Genomic DNA, 16275 nt, shown 5'->3' on the forward strand with positions numbered 1-16275 from the left:
CTGGGCCTGGCGAGGCTGTTTGTGCGGCGCGCTTGGCTTGCTGGGCGATGGCCTGGCTTCGTGCTGGGCCTCGTCCGGCAGGCCTCGTCCGATGCTTATTCGTACGATGCGCTTCCGATTAAATTTTCCGATTCCGGAATTCATTTCCGATACGAACAATATTTAATATTTCCGATTCCGGAATTAATTTCCGTTTCGAACAAATATTTAATATTTCCGTTTCCGGAATTATTTTCCGATTACGGTAATATTTCCGATTCTGACAATATTTCCGATTCTGGCAATATTTCCATTTCCGATAATATTTTCCGATACGTACCATGTTTCCGTTTCCGGCAACATCTACGACTTGGATAATATTTATATTTCCGATACGATCCATATTTCCGTTTCCGGCAATATCATCGTTTCCGGAGTATTCATTTCTTGCCTGTGACGATCTTAGCTCCCACTGAAACCAAGATCCGTTGGTTCCGAATATTCATAGATGGAGTATTTAATGCCATTAAATACTTGATCCGTTTACGTACTATTTGTGTGACCCTACGGGTTCAGTCAAGAGTAAGATGTGGATTAATATCATTAATTCCACTTGAACTGAAGCGGCCTCTAGCTAGGCATTCAGCTCACTTGATCTCACTGAATTATTAACTTGTTAATTAATACTGAACCGCATTTATTAGACTTAACATAGAATGCATACTTGGACCAAGGGCATTATTTCCTTTAGATTCTACCACAAAGCTGAGAACATATGGTTGTTGCTTAAGATAATGTCTTTTAGGAAACCATCATATTTCCAAAAAGGCAAGTGGGAGAAAAATGACCTCGAATGGACTTCGAGTCAAGCAACAAACAAATGTAGGATACTTAGGAGTCTTTGGAAAAGCTCCGTACTCAGAAGCCTTTGGAAGAGCTTCATGAAGACTTTAGAAGTGCTTCAAGAGAATCATAATACTCAAAGGACTTGAGTAATGTCTTTATAGACACTAACGTTGGATGTTCAATACCTAGGTAAATCGTATAAGGAATAGAATTCAACCAAGATAGACACATAGATATCTTGAGGAATGAAAACTATGAAGACTTTGGAAAGTGCTTCAAAAACATACGACTTACAGGTTAGCTACGACGAATTAAAAATTCCCAAGTATGGTTTGAGGCCATCAGAAACATAAGTATGGTTCGAGGCCATACAAAATGGTTTGAGGCCATTTCATCCAAAGTACCTTCATCTTGAAGAATCAAATCTATGATTTGGTTGATTTGCATAAAGGGTTCACTCCCATTAGTTGCAAACATGTTTTCTAAACATACAACGTTGATTTGCATAAAGGGTTTACTCCCATTGGTTGCAAACATGTTTTCAAAACATACAAAGATGATATTGTATACACATACAAAAGAGAAGCTAGATTGGTGGTTAAAGATTGTAAACAACTTCACGGCGTTGATAATGTTGAAATCTTTTTCACCAAGTCGGAATGCTTGAACTATTTTGGATAAATCTATCAATCATTGCATATGGCAATATGGCAATTGGAAAACGAAACACCTTACTCAATTGGACTTGTAGAAAGGAATTGTGTACATCACACAATGTAAAAGTTTTGGATGCTAGATAAAAGAGCAAGCTTAAGAAATCTATTCGTAGATTAAAGCATGCAAGTGGGAATTGGACCATATTTGTCTAAAAGGCTATTCAGCAATCATAGCTTTATGAAAATATGGATCATCTTATAGATGAGGAGTTTAGTGGGAGCTAAGTCCAGTTTATTGGTTCTATATATGAGATACATATCTCTGTATTGAAAATGACATTCAAATTCTAAATGGTTAGATTTGAAAGTATTTTATTAGAACCATGGCAAAACTTAGAACATACTGGGTTAAAGATCTATTGGATAGGATCTAAAGCGTTGTTTGGATTCTGTAAAAGTAATTACTAAATCAAACACAATGGAGAGACTCAAAAGAAACTCTCAACCCATATGAATAAGTCTAAGTTATGAATGATTTAACTAAGTATAAAGCTAGGCTGTTATCACTAAAGTTAAGCATGAAGGACCTTGAAGAGGTGCCTTCACCTTATATCACATGGAAATGCCAAGATTTTAGCAAGATTCAGTGTCTCTTGAAACAGAATGAAGCTAAAAGTTACATGGATGGATTTTAAAATGCGAATGGTTTTTGCATTACAATCAATCATGTATAATGTGATATATAGATCGCCAAGATAACTCGTGAACATTGGATCATGACGAGTTTACACCAATCTCTATTGATCTGGATCAAAGATCACTGGAATAGTATCAAGAACATCCAATACATTTGGATATGTAGGATGAGCACTTGATAAGAGGAAGTGAAGATAACCAAAGTTTTGATGCTACATGCATTTGCCTAAGCAAAAGTTGAACCTTGTTGTTAGGCAAACCACAAACAAACAAGGGCAATTAGGCGTCGTGATTAAAAGGTTGTTACATAGGTTCTAAACCATATGTGGTGCACGGGAAACTGAATCAATGATTAGTTTCCAAGTTCTCATGCAGTTGAAAGATGTATATCTCCCACATCTATGTGAACTGGTTGGAGCATTCCAAAAGGGAAGCATCATTTGAAATTCTACATAATTGAAATGAATTCATTGTTGCCTAAGAAGCAATAAAAGGGAATTGTTTTTAGTGGGAGTTCTTCAATGAACTCAGGTTGATCACAAGTCTGCTACCTGGATGATTTTCTATTTTAGATATGCTTATCATTCTAAACAGCAACGAAAGACTATATCATTCTAGAAACATATTCAAAGATCTTTTCATCTTACATCGAAAGCCTTTCGATAGAAAAGATGCTAAAGGATAGCAAAGTATGATAAACTAAACCTCTGCATTGAATGATACACAACATTCATATGCAGATATGGAATCAAGTTTGAGTTCCATGAATGTTTTAAGTATTGGTTGAAAGTCCTACATCTGTAAAACATTAAATGCTTGATTTTGGGTTAGAGGCCCACAAATTGGTAAGCATTTGGTTTAAACATTTATCATTTATGAAATTATATTTCATAGTTCATTTAATCTTGGTTTAGTATTAAATGATAGGTCCATGTGATTCAAATCATTCAAATGGGGTGTCAAGATGGATTCTTTGACAAAGAAACACCCATAAGTGAACTTGAATATTGAAGTCACAAAAGGATCCCTAATCCAGGTCATTGAAAGGTGGACGGCCAATGACTAATGAAGATTAGATTGCAAGTAGATTACTTAGTTCTGTTTCTTGAACTAGAATGACTGGATGTCAGAATCTTTTGCATAGATACTTATTGGATCTTGTATCGGATTGACCATGAGAACACTTTAAGAGATTAAAGTCATGTCATAGGTAGTTCTCATTAATGGTGATTAGAAACCGTTCCTCAGAACATGAGCGATTATGTCTTCTCGTTTGAGAATTAGTTCGCTTTGATACTAGCTAAACGTCGCACCGTAAAAGGAGGCTATAAAAGCAGTTATTGGGCGTACTATTAATCAAAGTGAGTGTTCATAGATTGCAAAAATGGATTGTCCTCCTATCTTTGATAGGATATGGTGTTGTTGTATAACAAGGCCTCTCGGAGAGTTAGATACTGTAAAATGCATGGCCGTGGTCAGAATGGTTAAGGCTTAACCTTCTGCAAAAGTTTAACAGTAGAGCTCTGTAATCCGAGAAACACTTCTGGACCTAATAAGGATGGCTTGGATCTTACCTTATGTTTAGTAAGTAACACTAAGTGACAAAGGAATGTGAATGCACACTTGTCTGAATGACAAGTGGGAGACTGAAGGAAATATGTCCTTCACCCAAGGTGCATTAAGTCTAATACCAAGGTTCAGATTAATTGCGAACAACTAATTCAGTGAGATCAAGTGATCGGAACAGCTAGCTGGAGCAATGCTTCCGATCAGTGAGTTCTAATGAATATTAAACTCACAGCTTACTCTTGACTGAACCTACAAGGTCACACCAATGACACGTAACAGATCACCGGATTAAATGAATCGGAAATTCATTTAATAGCTTTTCGGGAATTAGTTGGAAAACGTATTATACGACACGACCTTGCACCGGAATCGTATATCCTATCGCGAATATTCGTAAGCTAGGCGAAACGAATAAATCGTATCGTACGACGGTGATTCGTCGTATACGAAACGATAAATAATATATCGGAAATATATTAATCGCGGATACGAGGAGGCAACACTGCCAGCCCAACGAGCCAAGGCGCGCAAGCGCGCAAGGCCCACTGGGCGTAGCAGCGAGCCAGCGAGCAAGGCCCATGCCTTGGCTGGGCGCGCGCGCGCACGCGAGGACAGCAGCAGCAGCGCACACAGCGCGGCCCAAGGCCCAGCGCATGTGTGGCTGTGCGCGTGTGGGCTTGCGCGGACGAAGCTGGCTGGCGCTTGGCCTTTGTGCCATGGTCGGTTAGTATTATAACCTAAGGGTTATAATATTATTCCACACACATGTTTTCCCTAACCTAATGCAAAATCAGATTCTAACCTAAGGCAAGAGAAACCATAAACTCTCTGTTCCTCCATTATAATTGTTCTTCCCAAAAGCACAAACTCTTGATCGATTGTCTAAGCTACGATAATCAAGACGGATTTGATCGTGTCGGTGAACCAAGTAGAGGAACGACAAGTGGAGTTCTAAGTTCGTGTTCGTTGACAATTTGTGGAAAACACGCTTCAAACGTAAGTATGCTTAATCTGTGCTTTATACATGTTTCCTGGCTTTGGAGATTGTTTCCGCACATGTTATTATGTTTAACTGTATTCCCCTACAGGCGCAACAAATTTCTCACGCCTGGATGTTAGGCGCAAGATTACTGTTGCACCGGCCTATTGGGCGCAAGGGGGATCTTGCGCCTGTAGGTCTTTTTCTGCTTGTTCGTACATTATTATTTTTTGGTCATTCCAATTTCTCCGTAGCTTATATTTTACTGAATTAGGCCCTTTGCTTGAGCGTATGTGCACTCAAACATTCAGCCTTCCGGCACGAAAGTATAATTTGTGCGTATTAGCCTTTGGGGTAATTCGTAAATTCTATTTGGATCAATTTCATGAATCGCTTGATTAACTTAATTCCGTAAAAATGCCTTTGGCGCAATTTCGAATTTGCACTTTTTTTGGGGGGACATTTTAACTAAACCAACTTATCTTTTAGCACAAATGCGTTTTGGTCGTTTGAAATAGTTGCACGAATATATTTTTTTTGGCTTCATAAACATACAAATTAAATTCTGGAAAAGTAAAGTGGGCGATATAAACAACGCTCTAATCAGAACATTTGTTTGTTGCTTCGGACAGAGAAAAGCTTCGATCAATACCTGTAAGCTTCGGACAGAGAATAAGATACGTTTGAGAAAATAAGAGTTTTATGAAAAGCAACCTGTAGCGCTAGAAAATTTTAGCGCGCGCTCAACAAGTCAGCGCCAGATCTGCATTTTGACAGTTGAATTAAAAATAATATATGGGCCCACAACGTACCCCACACCCGCGCATCAAAGATCCCAAGCCGCGAGGCATGAGCCCGACCAGCCCGGCCAGCGCACACATGGGTGTGTGTGTGCGCGCGCGCACCGTACCCCTCTTCCCACTTCCTTAAACAAGTAATACACTCAAACCCCAATATATAAATAAAGGAAGATGTTGGTATTTTACCCATGTGGGACATTTTCCCCCCTCACTGTTGCGCTCATTTCTTTATTGTTTCCAACTAGAACTTCCAACACTAACAACATTCATTTGCATATTACTATAGTATACCTTTTTTTGGACATTATAGTATACCTTTGATTTTCTCATATTTGCAACATCCAACAACTATTTAGGCCCTGTTCTTTAGAGCTGAACTGAACTGAACTGAACTGAACTGAATGCTCCTGAACTGAACTGAACTGAATGCTCCTGAACTGAACTGAACTGAACTGAACTGTCAAATATGTCCTGAAGCTGAAATTAAGCCAAAAAGAACAGGGCCTTACAACCATTAGGAACTTGATTGCACTACATAATAGAACATCCACTAGGATTATCATCATTGAACATAGTGAATGTATCATCTCCATTATTATTATCGACCAAAGGAAGAGGATCATACGTACGTTCGTGAACGACGACGATGTTACCATTATTCTTGTGATGTGATGAAGGATTAGGCCTGTAATTGAATGACTTGTGTTGTTCGTAGAAATGATCGAAATCCTGAAATTGAGGATTATAAGGCATTGTCCATGCCTCAACTCTTAGCCCCGTTTTCATGATCGCTTTTTGTATTTTCTTTTGTTCTGCCCATCCCGTCACCGTTACTTTTTGTGTACCTATATCGACTTCGACATCTTTAACTCCTGAAATTTTAAAACTATAAAGGTTTATATAATTATATTGGATATACATTATGTTATCAGCTTTGTACCCGTGTACTGCATGTGTTATTGACTAGTGCGCAACATGTGTTAAGCTAGTTTTAGGTCTTATCAAAAAAAAATTGTAGAGAGTAATTAAAGGTAGAAAAAACACAAAATAGATAAATAGATGATTATACATCATACATTAAGGATATATATAGTAATGAAATGAATTGTAAAAATTATTTGTGAAAATAAAAGTTAACTTTTATTAGAGAATCCAGAATACGTATAACTGAAGTAAGATTTTTTTGTGCCAATGTGCACGGTACAAGCATATAACGATTGAAATAGCATTGATCGATTGTACATAGATCATTGTCTAGTATCGAACTCTATCGTGTAATTGAACTGGATACCTATGACTATATTATATGCAAATTTAAGTATGAATTAGTTAATATATAAACCAATTTGCTAGCAATCTCATATTTAGGTCTAGCTAGCTTATATGAGTGAAAGAGATTATACCATCTAACTTGAGGAGATCTAGCTTTCTTCACTTTGTTCTCGCATCCTGAGCAGTCAATACCAACTCGAAACTCCACTATCTATGTAAGACATATAAACAGAACATAAGTTTTACAGGTATTCATATGAATTATATATGAACGTACAGATCAAAAAAGTCGATTGAAACATACGTTAAGAATTAGAAGGACCCTCAACTCGTACGTACGAGTAACGAGTTGTATGTTGTTTGACATGGAATAAGAAGATATCTAACTTAATTACAACTCTAGTAATAAGGTTCTCGACTTGGTTTAAGGGTGAAACTTTAACTAAACCAGATCATAGGTCGTTATACTTTTCACCCTAAGGTCACGTTTGGATTAGGTGTAATGGGTTATTGGGGTAATAAAAGTCAAACCATCATAATAAAAGGACAATGAAGGTGAATTTAGGTGGTTGCAAGGAGGGTGGTGTGGAGGTATTGTAATGAGAAGTTGTGGTAGTGGTGGTGTTGTGAGGAGAAGGGAGGAAGGGGGGGAAGTAATTACCCCCCAAATTAGGGTAATAATCACCCTAGTGGGATGGTGGGTAACTATTTCCCCCAGATGATGGTATTTGTTCCCCCTTCCCTTTTATTTTCTTCTTGCCAACACTACCTTGTTCCCTTTGCCACCACTTCATCCCTCATCATCACCTTCAATTACCTTAGTTTGACTTTTATTACCCCTTTAATACATTACCCTCAATCCAAGCATGCCCTAAGCATCACTCGTTTTCCGTTCCTTGTAAGTAACTTTATTTATTTAGAAGTGGAAGCAATTTTTTATGACCCATAATACGAGTGAAAAAACAGAAAGTGCAAGAAAGATGAACTCACCGACGTCATTTTTACACTTCCATGACCTCAAATGCTAAAACTCTCAAATTCAAGTTTGATTACTAGGAAGTAAGAAGGAAATAAATTAATTATTTGAGTAGCATATTAAGCTCAAATTGTAAGATTATATAGAAGTAACAGAACTTAATTAGGATCTTATAGTTTGACAATTTCACACCTTTCTTCCAAGAATAATAAAATGACGATGATGTAAGCAAATTAAAATGTCGTTCTTTACTTAAAAATCGAATGCATAATCTTTTCTTTTTTTTTTCTTTTTCAAATAAGTCACAATTAAGGATAATACAAATCTCTAATATATAAGGGAAAGTCTGAGGTAACGTAAATAATTGTCTATTTTACCCTTTATCAAAATAGAAAAATAGCAAAATAAACCCAAAAATATTTTATATTACAAGATGATAAGGAAAAGATATTTACTAAAATCACCAAATATTAAAACTAAGTAAAAAAAATATCAATAAAATGGCAAAAGTAATTAACCAAATAAGTATTATTGTATGTAAGTTTTTAAATTACAAGCATGCATTGCATGCGTAGAAAATTAGTTACATGTGGGAGAGGGAGAATTCGAACATAAGACTTGATTTGAACAGTCGTTCAATCTTATCCACTAGGCAGACCTCGTTAATTTGAATAGTCGAGTATAAATCATGATTTTCTCATTTTATTAAATCGATCTCAAGATTAATTTATGTTTGTGTCTGTATTTCAACTAACAAGTTGGAAGTAATGTAAATTACATGGAAAATGTGTTATGGATAGACTATGTGGAAGTTTAGTTAAGCAATTAAGCTAAAAATTCAAGTTTAACTAGACGCTTAGTCAACTAATGTAAGTCTCCTTTCATTTCATCATAGCATCAATTAAAAATTATAGTAAAATTAAGAAGATGCACTGCTTCTGGGTAAGCCGTGCGTAAGAGTTTGTTGAATGAGTACGTGGAGGATGCATCATTATCCTTTATAATTATATCTCCACATATATTATTAAATTTTTAAGACAATTCATGTCATCTCTCTATGTGTCGCAATGACTTGGCAAGTGACATGACATTTCCACACCATGTCAAACGCACACGTAAAATGATGATACCTATCCTTAAACCCATGATCTCTCATATTTTAATGCAAATTTTTATCCATCACTCCAACGACACAACTTATGACTCTAAAATCGTTCTTTTGAATGTATAAAAATTTAATGCTCAAATTTATGTACTCTCTCTGTTCCATAATGTTCTTCATGTTTACTATTCATATGGTTAAAGTTTAAAAACTTTGACTGTAACTAATAGTATGATTAAGAGTATAAATGTTAACTTGTGAGATATCATTGGATTCGTTTCAATATAAATTTACTAATTATAAATTTTTTATAATTTTTACTAATACGAAATTAAAATTATAACGGTCAAAGTAGTGCATTGGAGACCGTGCATAATGAAAAAGTGAATAACATTATGGAACGGAGAGAGTATGTGAGTAACAATTTATTTATTATAACAATTTTTTTCCTTAATTTTTATAAATTTACTAATCAAATCATATACCTTTTCTAGAAATTTATTTAGATCAAACATAAAACCATGAAATCAACAAAGAAAATAATGGGGAAAAATATTGATGCGCTTTCTTTTAGCTAATCAAATGTGTTTTTTTCCCTATGTATTTCGATTTTGTAACTCAATATACATTGTAACTTAGCACATGTATTTCTTAAGTTATATGTAAACTTGTAAAGTACTACAAAAATAAAGTTTTATACAAACAAAGAAAAATACTCAAAAATTATTCATCAATTTTATTCTTAAACTACATATATAAAGAAATATATATTATTCTCAAACTACAGATATATAAATAAATTTATAATCAGACTCTATGCAACCCGCCCTCTTGGGCATCGCCCAGATCACTAACTAGTTGTCTTGTAAATGGCAATGGATTTATTTTCATATTCGATTTAACTCGTACGAAGGCATGACTAGGCTGCAAATGAGTCGAGTCAATCGAGTTTTGGTCTGATCGAGCTGAACATAATAAGGATTTAGTAGTATTCGAGCTTTAACGAGTTCTAAAAATTCTTGTTCAAGTTTAATTGGCTCGTTTAGAGTTCGGTTTGTTCGAGTTTTGTTCACGAACATGCTCGTTTACATTTTGAGTTTGAGCTCAAGGTTAATAAAATAACATGTGGAGCTCAAGGGTTAACCCTTTCCAATATCCTTATTTCAGAGGCATAGTGAGAACCTTCATTTAAGAAATTTAAAATGAATAAAATAGTACTTTCATGTTTAGGATTACCTAGTGATGCTACTCTCTCCGTCCTTAAAAGAAATTTGTAAAAAATAATTCAACCTTTGACCGTTATTCTAAAAAAAATCTCACATATGAGTTATTCATGAATAATCCAATCTTTGAGGCTTATCATCCCAAAACATTCTTTTTTACCTACAACCTAAATAGCAAGTCAAAATTTTTTTTAAGTTAAACACGCCACATGTCGCTCTTTAACTGGTCTAGATTATTTTAACTTTAAAAAAATATCACTAACATTTATATTTATTTTAACACACAATCTTATTTACAATGGGTGTACAATAAATATCGTACATCGAAGTAAAAGTTAACTCAAAATACTTAAAAGTTAAGCTTATATATGTAAAAGTTACCTATTGTTAAGTGATAAATTTTTTCATTTTAGTAAAACTTATTTCTTCAAAATCACTAATAATGTATAAAATTAATCATTTAACCCTTTAAAATATTTATCTTTCAATTTTTTTTTACTAATATAAAAGTTAAACAAAATTAGGTTAAAGTTACAAAAAAAAGGGTTAAAGTTATCTTGGTGTACAATAAATTTATTGTACACCTTGTGCGCGCAAGACCTTTTGTTATTTTAATTATTAGAAAAAAGCCTCCTCTCCCTTACGTCTTTTTCCGGCCTTCCCCATTACCTTCTTATTCTCTCCCCTCAGCCTCCACCGCCTAGTTCCCCTCTCTTCTCAGTTCCCTCCATTGGCGTTTTCTGCCTCCTCCCCCTCTCTCACCCTTAATCCGCATCACTCTCTCCTCTGCGTTCGTTAACTCTCCCTCTCCTTGCTTAGCCTCGGAATTCTATCTTCGCCGGCTACGTCAATGGTGGGCGGCTCCTCCATGTGGGGCCTTGGTGGGGTCCTTCTTGTTCTGGTTGAAGGTGTTGAGGATACGAGTATGGGTTGTCTTGCAGATGAGGGGCTATGTGTTTGGAATTTTGGGTCAAATCGAGCCCCAAATTAGGAGTGTTGGTGCTGGATATGAGGAGGTACATCAAGGTGGTAAGTGGTGGTGATTCTGGGTTTTGGTTGGTGGTTTGGTGGAGAGTCTGAGGAGGGAATAAAGGTGGTAGGTGGTAATGATTCTGGGATTTTAGGTGGGTGGTTTGGTGGTGAACTGGTGATGGAAAAAGGAAGGGAGTGGTTGGGTGATGGCAGCAGAATGGTGGTGCTTAAGATATGGCTGCCATGGGAGATGACCAAGATGGGTGATGAAAACAATCCAAGAAGGGAAAAAAGAGAAACAAAGTAACTAAAAAAAAGTTTGTTAAAACTAACTCTAAACTTAAAATTTTGACCAATGAATGAGTGATACGTGTCATAACTACCCATTAATCCGGTTACCAACAAGTTCAGGACTGTTTTGGGAAGATAAGTCTCAAAGATTGGATTATTCATGAATAACTCAAAGGTGGGACTGATTTTAGAATAACGGTCAAAGGTTGGATTATTTTGTCAAATTTTCCTTAAAAGATAGTAGCATTTTAATTTTTTGGGTTAAACTTCCGCCCCGGTCAAACCGGTGCGAGTATTAATGGACAGAGGGATTAGTTTATATTACGTTTCTTTTTGTTTCTTATGTATTCTTTTTAGGGTGTTTCACAATGTTTGTTACGTGGAAGAATCTTTCCTTTTATGAACTTATTATACTATCATTTTTTGTGCCATCTTTTAATTTTAATTGGTCCAATTTTTTTAACTCATTAAATTTCTTTACAATTTTCCCAAGTATGTTATGGTAGCATTTTTTGTGCTTTTCCATTATTGGTTCATTTTGATAAATAAAACAATCTTATTGGTTGTTGTAATGATTAGTGGATTGAGGTTTTACTTGGGTTTATTTTTTTAATAAAAAAGAAAAAGAATCTTTATTATACGTTAATAAACGTGCAAAAGTCCAAATGTAACAAACAAAAAGAAACAGAGAGAGTACTTAAAAAGTTAATTCTCTCCTTTAATATGTTGTAAATATTACTACATTGTGATATATTTTATTTTAGCTTCCAAAAAAGGCCTTAAACAATTGGTTTTTATATAGTATATATTTTCTTTTTTACCATAATTTTTAGAAAAAATAAAAAATATATAGAAATAGGTCTACAACCGGTCCAAACCGGTCCAGTCCGAATTTTGGAACGATTTTTCCGGTCCGATCCGGTCCAGATCCGGTCCAAGTATAATCGGTCTAATATTTGGGTCTCGAATTATCAAATTTTCGATTTTCGGTCCGATCAGATCCGGGTTTAGCCTGATGAACACCCCTACTATGATAGTATATTACTCCCTCCGTCCCGGAATACTCGCAACGATTTGACTTTTTGCACTATTCACATAACTCACTTTGACCCTATTTTATTACTAGTATATGAAAATAAGTATTAGCATAAAATATATTGTTGGCTTCATCTTAATATATATTTTCATAATATTTATATTTTATAAGTTTTTATAATATATAATTAAATATATTGATGGTCAAAGTTGTGCATTGACAAACGTGTCCAATTAAACCGTTGCGAGTATTCCGGGACAGATGGAGTATTTACGTAGATTACTCCCACTGGCATGTGAAGCGACAAGATCTTACATTTTCACCAATGGCTTAAAAAAGTGTATGTTGAGTTCTTGACGCTTAAAAAGTTGGATAACATGTTAGCCTTACTTCAAGGTGCTTAAATTGCTTATCTTGTCACATACGATGAGGAATACCATTTTACTCTAATGTCAACTCTTTTTTTTTTTTAACACAAAGTCAACTAATTAATCGAAATCTAGATCGGTTACTTTAATCATTTTTTTCTTCTATTTTTTGGATATATCCCTCTCTTTATTTTTACCCCTTCCATCAACTTTTTATAAAATTTAATTTAGGTCCATAAGATAACACAAATCATGGTCCACCTTCTAAATTGCGTAACACAAAGGATAATAAAAGATAAAAGAATACTATATGTGTTTTTGAATGTTAATCATTTTGGAACCTAAGACAATCCAATATAAATACACTTATCATATGAATCTAGCTCATGTGGGTAGGAGAGAAATAATTAAGGTACTTAATGGAGATAAAGTGTATTTGAGAGTAAACAAGTGAGTTATTTGGAGATTTATGAGGGTATAATGGCGATAAATATTGGACAAATAAGGAAACATTCTAAAAAGGACTAATAAATAAAAACAATCAAAGAAGGAAAGAGAGCTAACATTTAAAAACGGAGGGAGTACAAAAATTCGTAGTTTAATAATGTGGTGTACAATAAATATTGTAACCTGGGTAAAAGTTAAGTCTAGATGTTTAAAAGTTACCTCGATATAATGTAAAAGTTAACTATTTATTAGTGATAAAAAAATTCGCTTTAATAAAAATTATTAACCCCTAACTGTTGTACCCGGGTACAGCCAGCTCTGGCTGTACCCCAAAAAACGATGCGCCCATATTGTTTGTTCTTTCTTGTCAACTGTTCGTTCTTTTTTGTTGTACGGTTTGTTCTTTCTTGTTGTACTGTTTGTTCTTTCTTGTTGTACAGTTTGTTCTTTCTTGTTGTACTGTTTGTTCTTTTTTGTTGTACTGTTTGTTCTTTCATATTGTTTTTTAAATTCATCATCAAATTTTCATAGTTGTTGTATTTTTGTTCTTTTTTCTGTAATTTTATGTTCTTTTTTATATTGTTTGTTCTTTCTTGTTTATTTGTTTGTTTATAATAATCATATGGTTAATGTTCATAATGAAATTAAACTCTTCATTAATCTTTTATGTTTTTACAAGCGCCAATATTGTTTATTCTTTCTTTTGTATTGTTTGTTCTTTCTTGTTGTACTGTTTGTTCTTTCATGTTGTTTTTTAAATTCATTCATCAAACTTATTGTTGTATTGTTTGTTCTTTTTGCTGGAATTTTATGTTCTTTTTTATATTGTTTGTTTATTCTTGTTTATTTGTTTGTTTATAATAATCATATGGTTAATGTTCATAATGAAATTAAACTCTTCATTGATCTTTTGTGTTTTAGTATTGTTTATTCTTTCTTTTTGTATTTCTTGTTGTACTGTTTGTTATTTCATGTTATTTTTTAAAATTCATCATAAAATTGTTCATAATTGTTGTATTGTTTGTTCTTTCTTCTGGAATTTTATGTTCTTTTTTATATTGTTTGTTCTTTTTTGTTGAATTGTTTGTTCCTTGTTTATTTTTTGTTCATAATAATCATCTGGTTAATGTTTATAATGAAATTGCATGTTCATACTTTTTATTTTATTTGTTCATATATTTTGTATTCTTTGTTCGTTATTGTTCTATTAAGTCCACTTATGTAAACATTACCAGATTGACACCGGAAGAATTTGAAGGAATTATCAATATTTTCAATTGCGGTCATCTCCTTTTGTAGTCTTTCATCCTATAGAAGAATAGAGTTGGTTGTTCACAAGAAAAATGTAAATAATCTGCAAGTCTCTTCTCTTAGAAGTTGTTTAGCTTGCCGACTGATCCTAGCTTTAGACCATTACAATTTTTTTTGATCAATGTAGAGAAGGTGCAAAACAGATAAACTTATGAACCAAAACACAAAGTTTCTACACCTTAATCTTAATCACTACTACACATAAAGGTAATGCCTAATTGTCCAAAAATAAAATAATGCCAATCTTCCTGAGTTAATGACTAAGATGAACAAGCTCAAAAGCATCAATGTGTAGAACCAACAATCGGACGAATTCAAAACGGTGTTCTATAAGGATTTTATTTCAAGATAATGTAAACATATGTTCAAAGTAATAACATCGTAATGCAATAACTAAGTTCATTTTAAAATTAGTAAATATTCATTTCACAATCAGTAGATAAATACATTTCTAAATTGGTTGAATAAATGAGGATTGTCAAATAATTAGATAAACGTTCATATTCGAATGGGTGGATAAATGTTCATTTACAAATAAATAAATAAATGTTCATTTCCGAAATAGTAAATGTTCATTTCCAAATAAATAAATAAATGTTCATTTCCGAAATGGTAAATGTTAATTTTCATACCAGTATATTAATGTAATCTTAAACAACATAAAACGACGTCGTTTTGGATGAGGGTACATCCAACTCTAGCTGTACCCGGATACAGCCAAAAATTTGCGAAAAATTACCTCTTCAAAATCACTAATAAAGTATAAAAGTAACCCTTTAAAATGTTTATCCATGAAAAAAATTATAACATAAAAGTTAATCAAAATATGTTAAAAATTAACAAAAACTGTGCAAAAGTTATCAAAAGCTTAGTAAAGTTATCAAAAACTGAGTAAAAGTTACCCCGGTTTTAAATATATTTATTCACACCTAGTGCGTGCAATAATATAAGATAAATTCGAGGTTAATAAGGCCCTGTTCTTTTGGACTTTATTGTAGTTCTATTCAGTTCAGTTCAGTTCAGCTCGATCCATTCAGTTCAGTTCATTTTAGTTCAACTCCATTCAGTTCGGTTCAGTTCAGTTCAGTTTAGTTCATTTTAGTTCAACTTCGTTCAGTTTAGTTCAACTTCATTCAGTTCAATTCAGTTCAGTTCAAAAGAACGGATTCATCTTTCTTTGTAGTTATTTTTATTCTTGATATTGCAATTAAACAATTCTATATATATTTATTTAAGTAAAAAATAATAAAAAATATTTAAGTAATATATATATATATATATATATATATATATATATATATATATATATATATATATATATATATATATATATATATATATTGGTATGTTATACATAGTACATACCTTCTCCATTTATTGGTATGTTAACATACCAATTAATATGCAACTTCAATAACAGGCAAAACGATTAAAAAAGTGAAGGAAGTATATTTTTTGGATAAGTAAAATATTATTTTATGATAACCATGTTCTTCTTGTGAAGTAGTATGATAGACGACTCACAATCCACTCACATATACGTACCTTCTCCATTTATAGGTTTCGTTTTTTCTAGAAAATATTGATAAAAAACATATAATTTATGAAACTACTTATAATTTTCTAAATATTAATTTTTTTTTATTTTTGAGGGACTATATATTATTTTTAGTGTTCTTTTTTAATATTAATTTGTATTCCATATATATTAAGATGGCTAAATTATTTTTTAACACCTAAAAATTTCAAAAA

General features: G+C 33.4%; 1 protein-coding gene across 4 annotated transcripts; it reads right to left on the bottom strand.

Moving 5' to 3' along the window:
• Positions 1-5187: 5187 nt before the first annotated feature.
• LOC110805482 (heavy metal-associated isoprenylated plant protein 28-like) lies at positions 5188-7923 on the bottom strand. Of its 4 annotated transcripts, none has more exons than XM_056828855.1 (3): positions 7102-7765; positions 6929-7008; positions 5188-6411 (listed from the first exon to the last, which is right to left on the bottom strand). In XM_056828855.1, exons 1-3 carry the CDS (start codon positions 7162-7164, stop codon positions 6057-6059), a joined length of 498 nt encoding a protein of 165 aa, XP_056684833.1. In that variant the 5' UTR covers positions 7165-7765; the 3' UTR covers positions 5188-6056. The 4 variants fall into 4 exon arrangements, 2 of the variants coding, with proteins under 2 accessions (XP_056684833.1, XP_056684834.1); XM_056828856.1 differs by lacking the exon at positions 7102-7765 and adding an exon at positions 7788-7923 and having other exon boundaries at positions 5190-6411; XR_008921282.1 differs by lacking the exon at positions 7102-7765 and adding an exon at positions 7788-7865 and having other exon boundaries at positions 6261-6397.
• Between the last annotated feature and the right edge of the window lie 8352 nt (positions 7924-16275).

This window comes from Spinacia oleracea, chromosome 5, assembly GCF_020520425.1.
Source record: "Spinacia oleracea cultivar Varoflay chromosome 5, BTI_SOV_V1, whole genome shotgun sequence".
In the NCBI taxonomy this organism is placed as follows: domain Eukaryota; kingdom Viridiplantae; phylum Streptophyta; class Magnoliopsida; order Caryophyllales; family Amaranthaceae; genus Spinacia; species Spinacia oleracea.

Coding starts and splice junctions, on each gene's coding strand:
- LOC110805482 (XM_056828855.1), bottom strand. CDS start 7,164: ATGTCAAACAACATACAACTCGTTACTCGTACGTACGAGTTGAGGGTC. Junction 7,009..7,101: donor GGGTCCTTCTAATTCTTAAC/GTATGTTTCAAT, acceptor TGTCTTACATAG/ATAGTGGAGTTTCGAGTTGG. Junction 6,412..6,928: donor AGATCTCCTCAAGTTAGATG/GTATAATCTCTT, acceptor AAACCTTTATAG/TTTTAAAATTTCAGGAGTTA.